Source organism: Bacillus rossius, chromosome 1 (genome assembly GCF_032445375.1).
Source record: "Bacillus rossius redtenbacheri isolate Brsri chromosome 1, Brsri_v3, whole genome shotgun sequence".
Classification (NCBI taxonomy): Eukaryota; Metazoa; Arthropoda; class Insecta; order Phasmatodea; family Bacillidae; genus Bacillus; species Bacillus rossius.
Genome location: NC_086330.1, coordinates 14,619,755 through 14,636,610, shown reverse-complemented (window position 1 = coordinate 14,636,610; position 16,856 = coordinate 14,619,755). Strand labels below are relative to the sequence as shown.

At 41.4% G+C, this 16,856-nt stretch overlaps 1 protein-coding gene across 1 annotated transcript in view; it reads right to left on the bottom strand.

Annotated features, from left to right (window-relative positions):
* LOC134528640 (lachesin-like) overlaps window positions 1-16,856 on the bottom strand; it is a 94,637-nt gene that overhangs the window by 44,535 nt on the left and 33,246 nt on the right. Inside the window, exon 3 of the mRNA XM_063362438.1 lies at window positions 11,852-11,988. Within this exon, the coding sequence (XP_063218508.1) occupies window positions 11,852-11,988 (137 nt within the window). The remainder of the gene's footprint in view (window positions 1-11,851; window positions 11,989-16,856) is intronic.

The following is a 16,856-nucleotide window of genomic DNA, read 5'->3' as shown; positions in this document are numbered from 1 at the left end:
TTACCACAACGCCGAAATAACATAACGCCGAATGTCAAAATTGACCACAACGCCGACAGCTAGAAAACTACTGTGTACCACAACGCCGAAATAACAACTGAATGAATTTGTGTGTGTTTCTTAAATGTACCTTAACGCCAAAATACCACAATCAAACCTAACCTTACCTAATCTAACCTAATCTAGCGTAATATAACCTAACCTAACTTAACCTAGCCTATCCTAGCCTAGCTTAACCTAACCTAGCCTAACCTAACCTAGTCTAACCTAACCTAGTCTAACCTAACCTAGTCTAACCTAACCTAACCTTTGTGGCAGTCCTGCAATGACATTTTTCGGCGTTAGTGTATTTCGGCGTTGTGGTAATTCGGCGTTGTGGTACACAGCAGTTTTCTAGCGGTCGGCGTTGTGGTTATTTGGCGTTTCGGCGTTGTGGTATTTCGGCGTTGTGGTGCGTCCCCGCTGTCGACGAACTTAGAAACGAAATGGTTTTCTTGGCCGAAACGAAGGAACTATGAAACTTGAGCGGTAACATATTATTGCGGAGAAATGAAGATAAAGTTGTTTGTGCAAGGCCCTTAGTTTGTTTTCAAGAATCTTGACCGGGCGTTTCATGTGTAAAAATTAATCTGAAAACACGTGTTTTAGCCATTACAAGTCTCCAATAAACACAGTTAAAAAACTAAATACGGAAATAGAACCTATACGCTCTCAGATACCACTCGGATATCTTGGGTAGTTTTTAAATCGCATGGTTTCTTCTGAAGCTCGTCACACCGTATTACCCTGCATCAAAGGAAATCGTTAAATATGTATCAGTGTGTCGTATTACGTAGGCCAACGTTCAAAGCTGAGCTCATTGGTCAAGGCTACTCGGGATGGCCGTCAAGGTCAAACAATACAAAATGGGAGCTTGGTTCAAACGTCTTTAATGTAAAATAGCCTGAAGGCTGTACCAAACTTGGGAAAACTGTAATACAGTGACGGATGTGTAGTGGACATCGGAGCCATTAGTGACGATGGTGGGTGATGACGTGAGAATGGAGCATCGACGGAATGAATGTATGACTTGATGTAAGCTTTTGGACATACGCCATTGCTAAGGACATGTATGTCTGTAGAAGAAAACTACAAAAAAACAAAAGACAAAATCACAAATTAAGCAAAAAATTGCTGTTGTCAAAAGGATATATACACCACATAATATTCCATAACAGGAATATAGTCAACAAACAAAGAAAAACGGACTAAGAGAACGAAAACAAACCACACAAATAATAAAATAAACCCCAAAAAAATTAAACACAAAAGTTGAAACGAGACAAAAAACAACAAAACGAAAAGACGAAACAAACACAATAGTTTTCCAAAACAGAAACAAGCCAGCACAACAGTTGAAACGAGACAAAAACACAACAAAACGAAAAGACGAAACAAACAAACACAATAGTTTTCCAAAACAGAAACAAGCCAGCACAACAGTTGAAACGAGACAAGAACGAGCAACACGGGAGCATGCCGCGACACCAAAGCCCGTCCAGCTCCGCAAGCCTCGGCGGGAAGAGAGCAAATAAGAACACAAACCTGCCACCGCGTTTTTAGATAAACAAATAATTGATCAGCTGCTGTAGATCTTATTCGCTGTAGTACGAACTTCTTCGAATATACGTCGAAAATAATAAATGCACATTGAAGGCCACGCCTTTCTGGGAACACATTCGGTACATATCCTAGATGTGTCTGTACACGAAAAGCATTTAAGAAAGCGCTAAAGGGCGTATGGGTATGGGTGTCCGTATTTCGATTTAGACTGTATTTATAGAAGAGTGAAAATGGCTAAAACGCGTGTTAGTTATAATCTTTAGGCATGAAACAGATACACCTCTGTCTATGTTGGTCCATTAATGCCTACATTTATTTTTTTCAGGAAGGCGCAGTAGGTACAGCAGTACAACCAAATGAAACGAAATGATTTAAAAACCTAATGGATCAACCAAATGAAATCATAGTGTACAAATGTAATAAAATGTATCTAAATGTAATGAAATAAACGTAAGGAAGTAAAATTACATGAAACAGAATCAAAAGAAACAAATTTTAATGGAAAAAAAATATTTTAATAGAAACAAACTTCATTGAGCGAAATCTTTGAATTGATACGCAAATAATCAAAGAACGGAACTGAAATGCATTGTAATGTTACCTAACTATACATATCTAAGTAACAAAATATAAACAATTTGAAACGAAACATATAGATATGAAGTACAACGAAACCAGTGAAATAAATCCTTTCGTAAAAATATTACTTGTAATGCGGGGTTTCTAGCGTCACCATGCTCTACGCTCTATAGGTAGAGACCTGAAAAATTCGCGGATTCAATGACCTCTAGGATAGCCTCCATTATCCTCTGCATTTCTCAAGCAAACACGCGTGTTCATTGGGTGCTAACTTGCGAGGCGTCTCCACTGGGTAGCTTGTGATTCGAGGCTTCTTTGGTCAATAGTCTGTCATTTGCCCAGAGAGATCCTGTTTAAACCTGCGAGCCAATAGCAGAACCAGCAGAATTGTTCACATGTTTGAATTTTAGCCTATCACGAAATGAATCCGCGAATTTTTCCGGTCTCTATCTGTATAGGGCTGCTTCAGACGCCAGGTCGAAGAATTGCAGGGTTTTCAAGAAGCGACAGTGCAAATTTTTCCTCGCAACAACAGCGGGTGGGAGATTTTTTTTTGGGGGGGGGGGGGGGAAGGGGTGACAAATGACGCAGCGAGCACGTCAAAGTTTGGGGCGCGTGCCCCCAAGGGGTTTTCTCTGTAAGGGGGGGGGGGGGGAGGGAAAGAAAACAGTTCGAACACGCCACGCAAGTTTCCCGAAAGATGCGCGCGGAAACTCCTTCGCAAACAGCGGCCGGAACGAAAAAAAGTTAAACAGAAGAGTTGAAGTTAAGGCTCTATCACGCACCCGCACAAACAAAACAAAACATTTCAAGTTATCCCCCCCCCCTTCTTCCACGCTACCAGGCCCACCCGGATAACATGAAGGGGGTGGAGAGATGAATAGAGCCTAACTGGGGACGACAATTTTATTTGTGCCTTTTGCAGTAAGTATTAAGAATCGCCTCACCTTTCACATTAAATTTTTTTTTTTAGTTTCAGACAGATTGCATGATTTTTTAAAAATAATATCTCTGAAAAAATAAATTATATCGTAAATTACCCAGCTGTACAGACGTAAAAAATTAGTAAAATAAAAAAAAAAGTTATATATATATGAATATTAGCCTGACATTTTACAAACAGCATATCACGCACATATATACGTGACAAGTTTTGAAGTAAAACTAAAATATCCAATTCTTTAGTAAGGGATAAATATCCGCTTGTAATTGTCCTAACACGAAACAAATGACATCAAAATGCAGTGACCCAACGTGATTGGTTAGGGTGGGGGGAGGGGTAAGGAAGTGGTTAGGCCGATGGTTAAGAAGAAAGAAACACAAGACACCTAGTCGAAAATGAACCATGGAGAAAATTTATATTCCCACCCAGAAAATTACCGATATGTTTGAGAACCTAATAGGAAACTTATTTATTTTTTTATCAAAAAAGCGTCCTGGAAAATGGATTGAAAAGTTGAACTTAATATTTAGATGAAAAACTAGTACGTAATATTTACCCTGTCTAAGGCGGATACAAAAGGGGAAAGACACGTCTGAGTGGCTGAAATAACGTTTTCTGGTGAAATCTATACTAATATTATAAAGCTGAAGAGTTTGTTCGTTTGTTTGTTTGAACGCGCTAATCTCAGGAACCACTGGTCCGATTTAAAAATTCTTTCAGTGTTGGATAGTACATTTATCGAGGAAGGCTATAGGCTATATTATATTATCAATAACATTAGTGATCCTTACTAAAAGTCCAATTTAGAATCAAATGCGTTGGAGGGGGTTAGATACAACATGCAGTACACGTACGAAGTGTGTGTTGACAATGCCGCAGGCGCTAGAAGTTTATTTCCTATTGCCTATTAACATTGTTGCCACGCACTAGATGCCTTGTCATTCTTAATTTTCCCATACAAGTAAAAAAACACCTGTGTGATATTAACAACGAAGCAATCAGTACCCTCATAAGAATTCAATTAGTATTTAAATACTTTTTATCACTTTAAATCGCAAACCTAAACTATTGATTTTTTTCCCTCTCTCTATGTTTAATTTGTTTTTTTTATTGCCCTTTTTTTCAAGTATATATATTTTACAGACTTGAAACTTCACAGTAATGTTCCTTATGTTACGCAGGATGACATTTTCCGAAAATTAGATCCCATGGGTGGTTAAAACTAGGCAACAGTGGGTACTTTGTCTGCATGAGAACAGGATTTTGCATTGTTCATGCCTTCTGCGTCTCCATGGCAACGGGCATCGCGTGGCAGTGGCGTACCCACAAGGAGGGGCATGTATAATGAGCGGCGCAAGAGTGATCTGCCTGTAGACTGCCGTAGCGAAATACGGGTACATCAGTTGTACGTTGCGTGCACGAGTCGGGAAACCATCGGTGCTATTCATTTTCTCTCCGGTACATTATACTGCATTGTAATACATTTTGACTGATTTTTTTTTATTTGCCATTACTGTAAATGGGAGATGTGGCTTAATTTTTTTCGATTAGTATAGCCGTGCGAAGCTGGATCGGGCAGCTAGTACTAAAATTAAAAAAAATAGTGCATGGAGTCCCTCCGCGCGGAAGAAGTGAAACTTCGTAATGTGGAAATGAAAATAGGAAGGGGTATAAATTGATTTTTAGTGAAATCATATTGTATCAAATCAAACTAAAAAATTAAGTAAATGAAATAATGAATATTATAAATTAAAATAGAACAATAAAATAGAACAACCAGTACGTATTTCAGCTAATTTCACGACGCTCACACTGTTAACATCGCTGCATACCTAGCAAGAATACCACGCGCATGTGCTTGGAATATTGGACGCTACTCGTTGCTAACGCTCGCGCTGGCCTGTAACAGGTATACTACGCGCATGCGTTCGAGTGCCACGCATTCACTCTCGCTCTGTCTCTTTCTATTCCCCCTCCCCAGGAGCGTTGAACGTTTAACGCAACAGTGCTTTCATACCCCCTCTGTGGTAGCGTTAAACGTTTAAAGCAACCTTGTTGGAAGTCGCGTTACTTCAAAAGTTTTAACTCGAACTTCTGATCAGCCTCTGGTAGAATTTGACGATAATACTCCCTTTGGTAACTAAACACTTTTCATGGGATACAATTCGGGTTATACCTCAACCCAACAGCTAAGTAATTAGAGCCTTAAGTCCCCCAGGCACACGCACGGTGTGTGCAGAGATTCAGAAGAAGTCACGATATTTGAAAACAGATCAAGATATCCGAGTGGGGTGTGTTTTTGAAAAGTGTTTTAAAATGCGCTGAGGGTGGATGGATACTTCTGTTTCCGTGTTTCGTGCGTAAAATTTCGTGTCTGAGTTTCCTATTTTATGAGTGTATTTATTTGCAACATGAGAACACATGACTATATACGTTACCGAGGTTAGATCTAACTATCACCTCTCTGGCGAGTACTGAAAGACTCGAGAAGCCTAAGATGTACATCAAGTTCTGTCCCTGCCCGAACACGCCCGAATATTCACCTTCGGCCAACCTCGGGATTTGTTTTATTTTTGCGCAGGAAAAATGAATTCAAATATTAAAAAGTGGTCGGTTAGGTTAGCTACATTAAAACACTTTTAAAACACTATGGGCTGTTCGTTAGGTTAGTATAGCTACATTAAAATAAACAGAGAAATATATATATAAATAAACCCGAGGTCGGCCGAAGGTGAATATTCGGGCGTGTTCGGGCAGGGACAGAACTTTATGTAGGTACATCTTAGGCTTCCCGAAAGACTATCTCACAGCATCTTTTCAATCGACATGTCTGAGAGAAACTGATTCAATCATCATCAAAGTTCATTTGGGGCAAAAAAATCTCTTTCGGATTTTATAAGATTCCACAGATAAATGTCGTGCACAAAATGTTAAAAAAAAAAAAAAAAAAAAAAAAAAAACTACACTGAAAATATTACCCATGTACCAGTCCAACCATCATTACAAAAACAAAATTCTGAATCGCGTTTCAGATAACTATCGCGTCTGCGACTCAATCAATGTAAATAGGAAATCTTTCAAATATGGAAATACTGCCACGTCCGCGAATGTTTTTTCCGAGCTGACGTCACAGATGTGTCGAATATGATTGGCTGGAAAATCAAGTCATTCGAGTCGCGTCCGTCGCATCTCGTCCGTCAAACCCGTCGCGTCGCGTCCGTCGCGGTACATCTGTCGCGTCCATCGCGTCGAGTCGCGTCGCGCCCGTTCCACTAATGTGGTAGGTATTATCTTTGAAAGATTTGTGCAATGGGAGTGCATGACTTGATGAAAGCTTTTGGACATACGCCATTGCTAAGCTAAGTTAAAAAGATTATACTCATGTTTTAAGTCCATATTTGTTTCCCAGGCGTCTTATTTTTTTTCTGAAAGCCCTTGAACATACGGAATGACTAGGGTTCCTGCCGGTTTCTGTGGATTTGAGTGTTTTGTTGGATTTCATATGCTGTTTGATGGTGTTGACAGGGTAACCATTGGCTATGAGCTTAGCAATGGCGTATGTCCAAAAGCTTACATCAAGTCCCTGATGTGGTACCAGCACTGCGGGACCGCGACTCTCTGGAGCACGCTGCATGACCGTGTGCCGTCTCGCGCCGGCCAGACCTCGGCCGTCGCAGGGCCCGTAACTCCGTCGAGCCCCGCCGCAGGGAAGGAGGCAGGGCTAGGAGTTCCGCCCAGGGGGGAAGTTTATTTAACGACGCACGCGACTGTACTCCGAAAATACAGTTGTTGCGAAGTGGCTCTTGGGGGAACATTATTTCCGAGAGCGACGTCACGAAAGTGATCGTTTTATAGTGAGCCGGCGCGATAAAGCAATCTCCCTGATTGGACCGTTGGAAGGCGGCGGCTCGCTGGATGGAATATGGGTGGGTGGGAGGGGGAGGGGGGGAGGGAAGGACGATGTTGAGTAAACTGTGTATTGAAAGCACGAGCGCCGGAATTGTTATCGTTCGAGCGAGATGATTGTTGAAGAGGGACGAGCTCACGGGAGGGAAATTGGAATATCTTTGATGAGAAATTACGCAGGACAGAGAGAGAGAGAGAGAGAGAGAGAGAGAGAGAGAGAGAGAGAGAGAGAGAGAGAGAGATAGAAAATGCTGCGAGTTTCTTGTAAGCAGAACAACGTCTGCCAAGTTTGAACAGTCACTGGCCGAACAGGCGAACGCCTTCAGACACGAGGAGGTACAGTAGATCAAACACGGGGGAAGAGTCAATATGCTTCACACGCCGGCTGGAGAAACTCGAGTGCCGCACACAATACCTACCGGTGCTCTGTACTGTACTCATGTCGTAAGCTACTTCTCGTTGTTCTCGGTCCAAGTCTCGGCCGTGGAAATGATGAATATGTGCCGTACGTTTCGGCAGCTTCCTTTCGAGTCCCAATCAACAGTTTGGAGGCTTCGGGTTCTCTGGCATGGTATTTACGTAGGGATATTCACAGCCGAGCTGGGATTGGTCCTTGTGAGCAGCCGTTTGTTGGATGGGGAGAGGGAGGGTTCTACGACCAATCGCAATAAGTCTACTTAGTAGGTGGAGCAGCCTTAGCTGTGGCTGTTCATGATTACGGCAAAAGCCGTAGCCAAGGTTTTATGAAGGAGGGTGTCCGTACATCAGCTATGTATTTTTTATTGCTAACTCTTTCTTTATAATTGAATTTAATTAAAAAGCATTGATTGCCTTACAAATATATCAGGGAATAGTAGACAACATATGATTTGTCGATTTCGCCAAAACAAGTCATAAATAAATACATATAAGTATTATTAAATACATGAAACACACATGTAGAGTTTATGAAAGACATGACTACAGTATCATTAAAAACACAATTCCTGCCGCTTATTTATCTGAGGCATGTAGGGCTATATTGGGGATAATATACATTATTGCTGCCCACTAAGACTTACAATCATCCTTCTAAACTAATCTCTCTGTAAACGTATGTAACTAAGTTGCTGTAATTTTCTTATTTTGTATTTGCTTGTGTTTAGTTTTTAATTTTAAATCCAGAAAAGGGGAAATCCGGACCTCACAGAAACAATTTCTCCCTCCGCCGCCAACGTCATAGTATGGCGAAACAAATAGTTCTACTTATTATTCAATCCATACCCGTCTTCTCTGTTGATGTCCATTCTGATTTTACTATGGTTGTAGTTGGAAATATTTACAATTTTTTTATCTCTGTAAAAATGGATTCAATGACCTGTTTCGTTGTAGTGCTGTACTGTATCTGAGCGATTTAGGTTGCATTTTATATTTGGTAATCGTTACTTTGGATCAGTGGAGAGCCTTCTGCAAGTTAGTCACACATAGAGCTTGTTGCAATAGCACTTCATAATCACCTGGAAGGTTCTTGGACTGCTGAGAATTCTATACGTTTGATTCCGGAATTTTTGGTTTATAGTAGTAAGCTAGCTTTCGTTTGCTCTTATTACTAAGTCATTACCAAACATTAAAAACAAAATACCTTGGTGATGTAACTGAGATGATTACACGATATGTTTCTGTGGCCATGGAAATGCTCTTAATATCTCATTTACATGCCGTTGTAACGATAATATAATAAATAACTTATATTTATTTAATACTAGTGTGCCACCAATTAGTATTTTTGGCACAATTATAAACTTGAATTTTTGAAAAATGCTGTCGCCAGTCATTCTTTTGCTGCAAGAACTTAAACTTCATCCGCCTCCTGTACACTCCCGTTTAATCTTTGTCAGACCTGTCTCCCCAATCGTTCCCAGCATAAAAATAATTTTGCCTACCAACTATTGACTCAGCAAGTGCTATCGTCTTATCCCCGCCTTTGGCGCATGTCCGTCGCCCGTAATTCTCATCCGAGTCGTGACAAGAAATGCTATGTCCTGCGAGCTATTAGAGCAGCTAGGTTCTGAGAGCCAGCCTTACGCGAGCGATTTCAGGCACACCCGCGGCTCGTCTTAACTTACGTTTCGGCACATCGCTGGCTTAATTTCCCACTGGCAGCAGCACATTTTCCATCCCCCCTTACCGTTTTTTCAGGGACACGGGGCCAGTTCAATGGCCGAGCGTCAACCCCGAGCCAATCTCGAGGCCACAACCCCAGTCTCAGAATGGATCGCCTCTGCCCTCTAGTGGCAGAGTTGCGAGTTATTTACCCTGGGCGTTTGAACGCTCGCTAAACGCCTGCTCCCTGGCGCCTCACGCAACAAACAGTGCCCCATAGTTCATTTCCAAGCCACCAGAGCACTGCACTAGTCCCCTCCATAAGCCCAATGCTTTAGCAGTCGCCTCGTGTCAGTCGATCTCTCCTTGTTTCGGAAACCCCTCAGTAGGTCGCGCTGACATCTGCCAGTACCACCAACTTCGAGATATCAAAGTTAGTATTCATCGACCACTCCCTCGGAAATGTTCGGAACCTTTCGGTCCAGAAGCCGAAGCCTCCCTCCTTTATTTTGATTGACTTCTGGTTTTAATTACGAGTCGCTGCCGCCCCAAACTTAGTTCGCGCCGCGACTCCAGACTGACCACACCGCATCGTCGGCGAGCCGCACATAAAGACTTCACTCCGGTCATTGTTTAAAGATGTAATCGGCTAGGCAAGGGATGCGATCCCTACAACATTAGTAATTAGTAATTAGTCAGTCTGCGTACCTCGTAGAAGTAGTCATGCTTCGTTATTAATAATACTTAATAATATTTTCTATCTTTCGAATCATGGAAACGTCCGCGACAACCGCGTGTTCGCGAGCTCCGCACCCTGGCTTATGCTAGAAGCCATCTCCCTGTATGGTGAGTTTTTGACAAACCTTATTCCCCGACCACAATAATCTTTGTTAGTAGGCATTTTCTGCTAACTATCTGTGATAATGTTCTGATCATGTTTGATTCGGACCTGTTCACAGACAGGGTCCAAGGACCGGATGCGGACCTAACAACACCACCCTTGAGTCCTTCCTCCAGCAATCAGGACGACTAAGACAGCCTGGCACCTCGTTAGCAGCTCAACTTCGGCCAGCGAACGTCAAACCTCCAGTTCTTCAGTTTTTTTTATATATATATTTATTCAGAATAACATTAAATCACGACGTTGAAAAGTTCGGAACACCAGAAATTTTTCTTTCTGGACTTTAATCGATCTAAGCGTACTAGGATTGTAAAAAACTTAACCTGTTTATTGTTTCTGATTCTATTTTAATTATGTCCAATGATAAATGATATTTTTCTAATTAGGGCCGGCCCATTCTTTAGATAATGTAATTTTAAATCCATGTTAATATAATTTAATAATTTAAATATATTTGTCAATCTATTTATCAAGTTTGTTATTATATGTGAAAGTAATCAAAAGTCAAATAAACATAGAGGTACTTATATCTAAACGAAATCATTATTTTGCCTTTTGAAACTAAAATATCCACCAGTTACACAATTCATCAAGAGAGAGTGAAGTGTAACACTACATATTATTTTTAATTGACGCACAAACAGTCGTAATACCAAAGCAGGTTGACACTCAACACGGGAAGAAATAGAACATAGCACGCATTTACAACAACACAATTACATATTACAAACACAAACTGAGAGTTATGGTCGGCAGATTAGACTGCAAAACAAAAGCCGGAAGAGTGCTATTCTGTTGTTTGCTTTTACAGCCCAAAAGACAATTTCGTTCGAGCCCAAGTCATTTCGTAAAGTGTTCCAAAGCTGTGTAAATCTTTAGTATATTGTGAGCGTGCCAATTTTAGCCCGGGAGGGAAAAAAAAATTCGTTCCTTCCTCGGGTTTGCGTGAAGAAATCCCATTCCACTTCTTATTTATGTATTTCCCTCTCCGCAGTAACGACAGCGGAGGGTGAAACGACTCGGCGCAGCTCGCAATCCATTACGGCGCGTGAGCAGAGGGGAGTAAACAAGCGCTCGTTCCGACACGCCGACGGCCAGGAGCGTAGAGGCACCGCTCCAGCGACGCACATCTCGTCAGCCACTCTCCGCTCCAGCGACGCAAATTTCCAGCGACCCACCTGGCCAGAGACGCACCTTTCCACAGGTATTATGGATAACACAACGGCGACAGCACAGACCGACGCATTCAAACTTATTTATCAGACGAGCACAAAAATTCCGTGGGAGGAATTTAGTCAACAGCACAGATGAAACAGTTAAAAAAAAAAAAAAAAAAGAAAAGTGAATGAACCACCCTGCAAATATACGAAAACAACGACGAAGAGAAAGTGCACTTTGCCGACTTACGTAGTAGGTTTCCCGTGGCGAGACAGTTCCGACGATTCCCGTCACCAGACGCAGACAGACAGCCTTGGCGTGTCGTTCGCCCATCAGGAAGAAGGATTGCCCAAGTGGCGCGGAGCGCTGAAGGAACGCACATTGTACTTGCCCAGCTGGTCCACGGTGCAGGACTGCGATAGCATGTGATACGCCCAAGAAGAAGGATTGCCCGTGGCACGGAGCGCTGAAGGAACGCACCTTGTACTTGCACAGCTGGTCCACGGTGCAGGACTGCGATAGCATGTGATACGCCCAGGAAGAAGGATTGCCCGTGGCACGGAGCGCTGAAGGAACGCACCTTGTACTTGCCCAGCTGGTCCACGGTGCAGGACTGCGATGGCATGTGATACGCCCAGGAAGAAGGATTGCCCGTGGCACGGAGCGCTGAAGGAACGCACCTTGTACTTGCCCAGCTGGTCCACGGTGCAGGACAGCACGGCCTCCTTGCCCAGCGGAGTGGTCACGTTGCCGATGGGCAGCCGGAAGTCGGGCTCCTCGGCCGGCGAGCGGGCGGTGGTCGGCGGCGACACTGGCGCTGCAACACCCCGGGCGGACACGTCAGGAACTACAACCCGACTGCACAGCGGCGCTCTCTCTGCGCTCCTCCGAGCAACCGCAGGAACTTCAATATAGTTCTCCGGGGAGGACCGACTTCATTTTTTATAATACAATTAGGGACGCAACAACAGGGGAGGGGGAGGGGGGGCAAGGGTAACCTTGGAGTGGGGGCAAACGGGGGCAAAGAAAGTGCTGTGTAATCAATTTTTAGATAATAAAACTGCTTAAATAGCACCATTTTCCACCTTGAAATACAAATATAGGGGGGATCGATGATTCTTTATAAAACGGTATATTGCCCCCCTCCCCCTCTTTTGGAAATTTAGTTGTTGGGTCCCTGAATACAATTACAATACTTTTATAATTGAAATAATGAATACCTACACTTTATTTGCGGTTCAAAAACGTCCTGTAAAATAACACTTAAGTAATTTTTAAACTACGATAAGGAATTAGGAGAAAATAAAAAAAAAAAAAATTCAGGGTTAGGGGAGGGGGGCAAGCCGCTATACCCCTCCCCTCTCGATCCACCAGTAATCACTAGTAATCCATGTGAAAAATCATGTAAACCCGTGAATTCGTAAAGGATATTAAAAGTCTGTATTTCTAATGCCAGTTATGATTCAAATTTATTCTCAACATGAATAAGCATTTTTTTTCCCACCAGTAATACCTGTGGTTATTTCATTACGATTTTTATTGCATTGAATTTGAGAGCACACGCCCTGACTCCAATATTTATATAGAGCCTGTTCGAAGTATATTTGTATCTTGTTATTCTTTCAAAATCTTCACGTTAAATACGTTTGAAGAAACTTCAGTGAAAAATCGGCACGTGTACGCAGAGCCAGGCATAGGGACACGGGAATTTAGTCGCTTAGATTGAAGTACAGACAAAATGGCGTCCATTGTTACCAGAATGATACAATCCGGCTTGTTAACAGTCTTAATTTGTATAATATCAATAATTATAGTAAGTTATTGGTATATTTTAGATTTTACTATTTCTTGATTTTGCCAAGACCATAAAAAATCTGTCTTTTGATATTATTATTACAGCTGTATAAATTCTTAAATAAATAAATATTATTTGTAAACACCAGTTTTTTTATTTCACCGAAGCAACTATTTGTATAATTTGGTATCCATCATAACAAGGCATTCCATTAATTAAGTTCCCCCTCCCCCCTGAGTGGGGAAAAAAGGGTTTTAAACCGAGCGAACACAAAAATTGTGCTGAGAGACACACGTTTATTCACACTTAATTAGATCTAATCCAATCAAGTTCACATAAAATGTTTAAAACAACACATGTTCTCTTTTTTGCATGCACACTCTTCCACTTAGCACCAGGACATAATCACGTATAACCGACATCAAGGAGTAAAAATACGCTATTACCAAACAGAATAACCTACGAGTAAAACATTATCAACTTTGTAAACGTTTGTAAAAAAAATCCGACATAAATTCCAAACATTTTTAGCCAGTTATGAACCATTTCATGGTGGTTAAAATTATATCATGTTATGATGATTAGGTACACTATTGCAATCTATATGTAGATATAATGATTCACTGCGATACATTTTATTTCTTATTTATTCTGTGGCAAAAGAATCTTGTTTTGCGCATAACACAAATAATGAGGAAACACACATTGCAATAGAGCACATTGCGATTTTCTCTAAAATAATTACAGCATGTGAAATATATTTCTTCCAACCACAAGAGTAAGAAGTAAATATTGATTGTAGACTATCTAGACACAATTTTCCCATAAACCATTATCTCTAGCCTTGTGGTATAAAGACTTTTTAGTTCTTAGACTGATCCAAGCTTTTGGCTAACTTTGTAAATAAGTAGACCTACTTAGAATTTTTTTTCGAGGTTAGTGCATTACCACACTTTTACATAAATTTTTCAGTTTTTAGTTACTCGTTAGTTACACCTTTCTGTGGTAACAAGTAGGTATACAGATTGAATTAAAAAAAATAGTAAGATACGTAATAGTGGTGTATTTAATTTGTTCGTGCTTGAGAGTATCAGGTTTGAAGACGTCTAGGGAAGACAGTGAGAACAAAATGTTTTATGATGTTTTGTTGTTTGTATTTTGCAATGAACTTTCATAACTCAAGAGTGTATAAACCTCGGAATAATGCACACGGGAGTTCCGTCACTTGAGGGTTGTCGCTGTTTACACCCGCGAGGTCGTCTCCATTCTTCCCTGCAGACACGCGAGAGGGACCGCCAGACACGGAGGGAGGGAGCACTATCATCAGTAATAATGCACGAGCTAGCTCCGCGGAGCGTGTTTAAGGAGGGCGTGTTTAAGGAGGAGCTCCATCCCCGCCGGGCCAAGTTACAGCGACCAACATCCGCCATTATGCAAGAGCGAGTTCCCGTCTGCGGCGAAGAGAGCTGGCAACACCGCGAGGCTCCGACAGAGAAGCAGCAGTTCGCTCGAGTAACGGCTGATGCTAATTTACTACCGGGAAGTTGTAGGGGAACGTCTGTTGTATTGTTTCAGGAGAGAAATAAGCGCACGAAAGTTATTACAAGAGTTTTATATATATATATATATATATATATATATATATATATATAAAAAGAGGGTTGTCTGTAAAGTCGGTTCACGGACGATAAATTTTACGTGATAACGTCATAAGAAAACACTGATGAAAAATTGCATACTTTTTAATTTTCAAATATTATTATTTTTTTTTCAAATTTAATTTTAAAAAAAATTGTTCAAATATAATCACGAACAATTAGTTAAAAAGCCCGCCTTAACCTGTTTGCTATCATAGAAGATTTTTCTCGAACGGTGGTTGGCCGGTTTTTTTTTGCACGCTCGGCTCAGGCCGAACGTGACAATGAGTCATGCTTTTTTCGTGCGTGACGTTATCACGTTAAAAAGCATCAACACATACATGCATTCTTACTGGAAAATTTAAGCATGTTTATTTGAGAAAAAAATATATAAGTAAAGGAATCACATTAACCATTTAAATAATATTTGAAATATAACATATAAATAACGTAATTACTGCTTGAACATAAAATGGATGTCCGGAACCGACTATACAGTACCTCGCCTGCACACCGTAAACAGTCGGCGGCTCTCTCGCTAACCAAAAAAAAAAATTAGACCTTATTTTTTTTCTTGTTAACTTAATCGAAATTGATCAGCAAAATGTAATTAATTGTTGTTAGCCACTCGCGCTGTTTCGCTGTGACCCGGAGGCATCGTGGGCCGTGTTCCCGCGCACTGCCATGCACGAACACCGTTCCGTTATCTCGCGCGGGTCGTCACCACAACGCCGAAATACCATAACGCCGAATGTCAAAATTGACCACAACGCCGACAGCTAGAAAACTGCTGAGTACCACAGCGCCGAAATAACAACTGAATGAATTTGTGTGTGTTTCTTAAATGTACCTTAACGCCGAAATACCACAATCAAACCTAACCTTACCTAACCTAACTTAACCTAGCCTATCCTAGCCTAGCCTAACCTAACCTAGTCTAACCTAACCTAGTCTAACCTATCCTAGTCTAACCTAACCTAGTCTAACCTAACCTAGTCTAACCTAACCTAACCTTTGTGGCAGTCCTGCAATGACATTTTTCGGCGTTAGTGTATTTCGGCGTAGTGGTAATTCGGCGTTGTGGTACACAGCAGTTTTCTAGCTGTCGGCGTTGTGGTCAATTTGGCATTTCGGCGTTGTGGCATTTCGGCGTTGTGGTATTTCGACGTTGTGGTATTTCGGCGTTGTGGTATTTCGGCGTTGTGGTATTTCGGCGTTGTGGTGCGTCCCCATCTCGCGCGTGCGCGCCGATCGCACGGCCTCCGGGTGTCGAATTATCTTCTACCCCACGCGCCGACGACGTCACGTTACGGCGAATCGGGAAAGAGGTTAAACCACATTGGCTTTCGAGGTCGAGCGGCGTCGGAGTGGTAGGTTGTACCGACGTTTCGCTCAGCATTGCAGCCCGCATCTTCAGGGTTGAGAGTTGTTGTATTTTTTCAACCTTGAAGATGCCTGCTGCAATGCGAAGCGAAACGGTCGGTGCAATACACCTCTCCGACGCAGATCGACTTCGAAATAAAGCCAAGGTATTTCAATAGACAATGGCTCGAGACCCTATCTACTTTAGGGAACACGGCTATTTTCTTGTTAGTATTTCGCGGCTCTTTAACCCGTTTGGTTACAATTTGTATTTCTTAAGATAATATTTTAATTGTTTTTTTATTTAAACTAAACTATATTTGATTTTGTACGTAGCAAAAATCTTAAGCTTTAATTATAATACACATTAATGTATAACTTTTATACTATAACTATAACTTATAACTGGGTACTGGAAAATATCGCGGTTTAAATTACCTGCAGGATTGACTCAAAGATCTTCTGCAATCTTGGGCAAATGTCGCCTGTTCATTGGCTGTTGAACTAGAGGCGACTGAAAAGGGTTACCTGTAATTCGATATTCATTTGATTGGGGGGTCTTTTTAATTGGCCAAGATTCTTCCAAATGGACAGTAAAGCAATAGCAGAAGCAGCTAAAGGGCATAATTATTTGCATTTCACATACCATAAAATGAATCTGCGATTTTTTTCTGGTCTTTAGATATGACTAAATGTAATTTTTATTTTTCATAGCCCTAATGAATGATGTCGACTAGAATGTATGCTACACCATAACTCACACAAACGTTTAATTAATCCGCGTATCATTACAATATAGATTGTTCACTTCAATTGCCGAACAGACTACAAGTGTTAAAGAGGGATGCGCCAGCCAGCAAACACTGTACAGGAACGAGGAACAATAGCAAC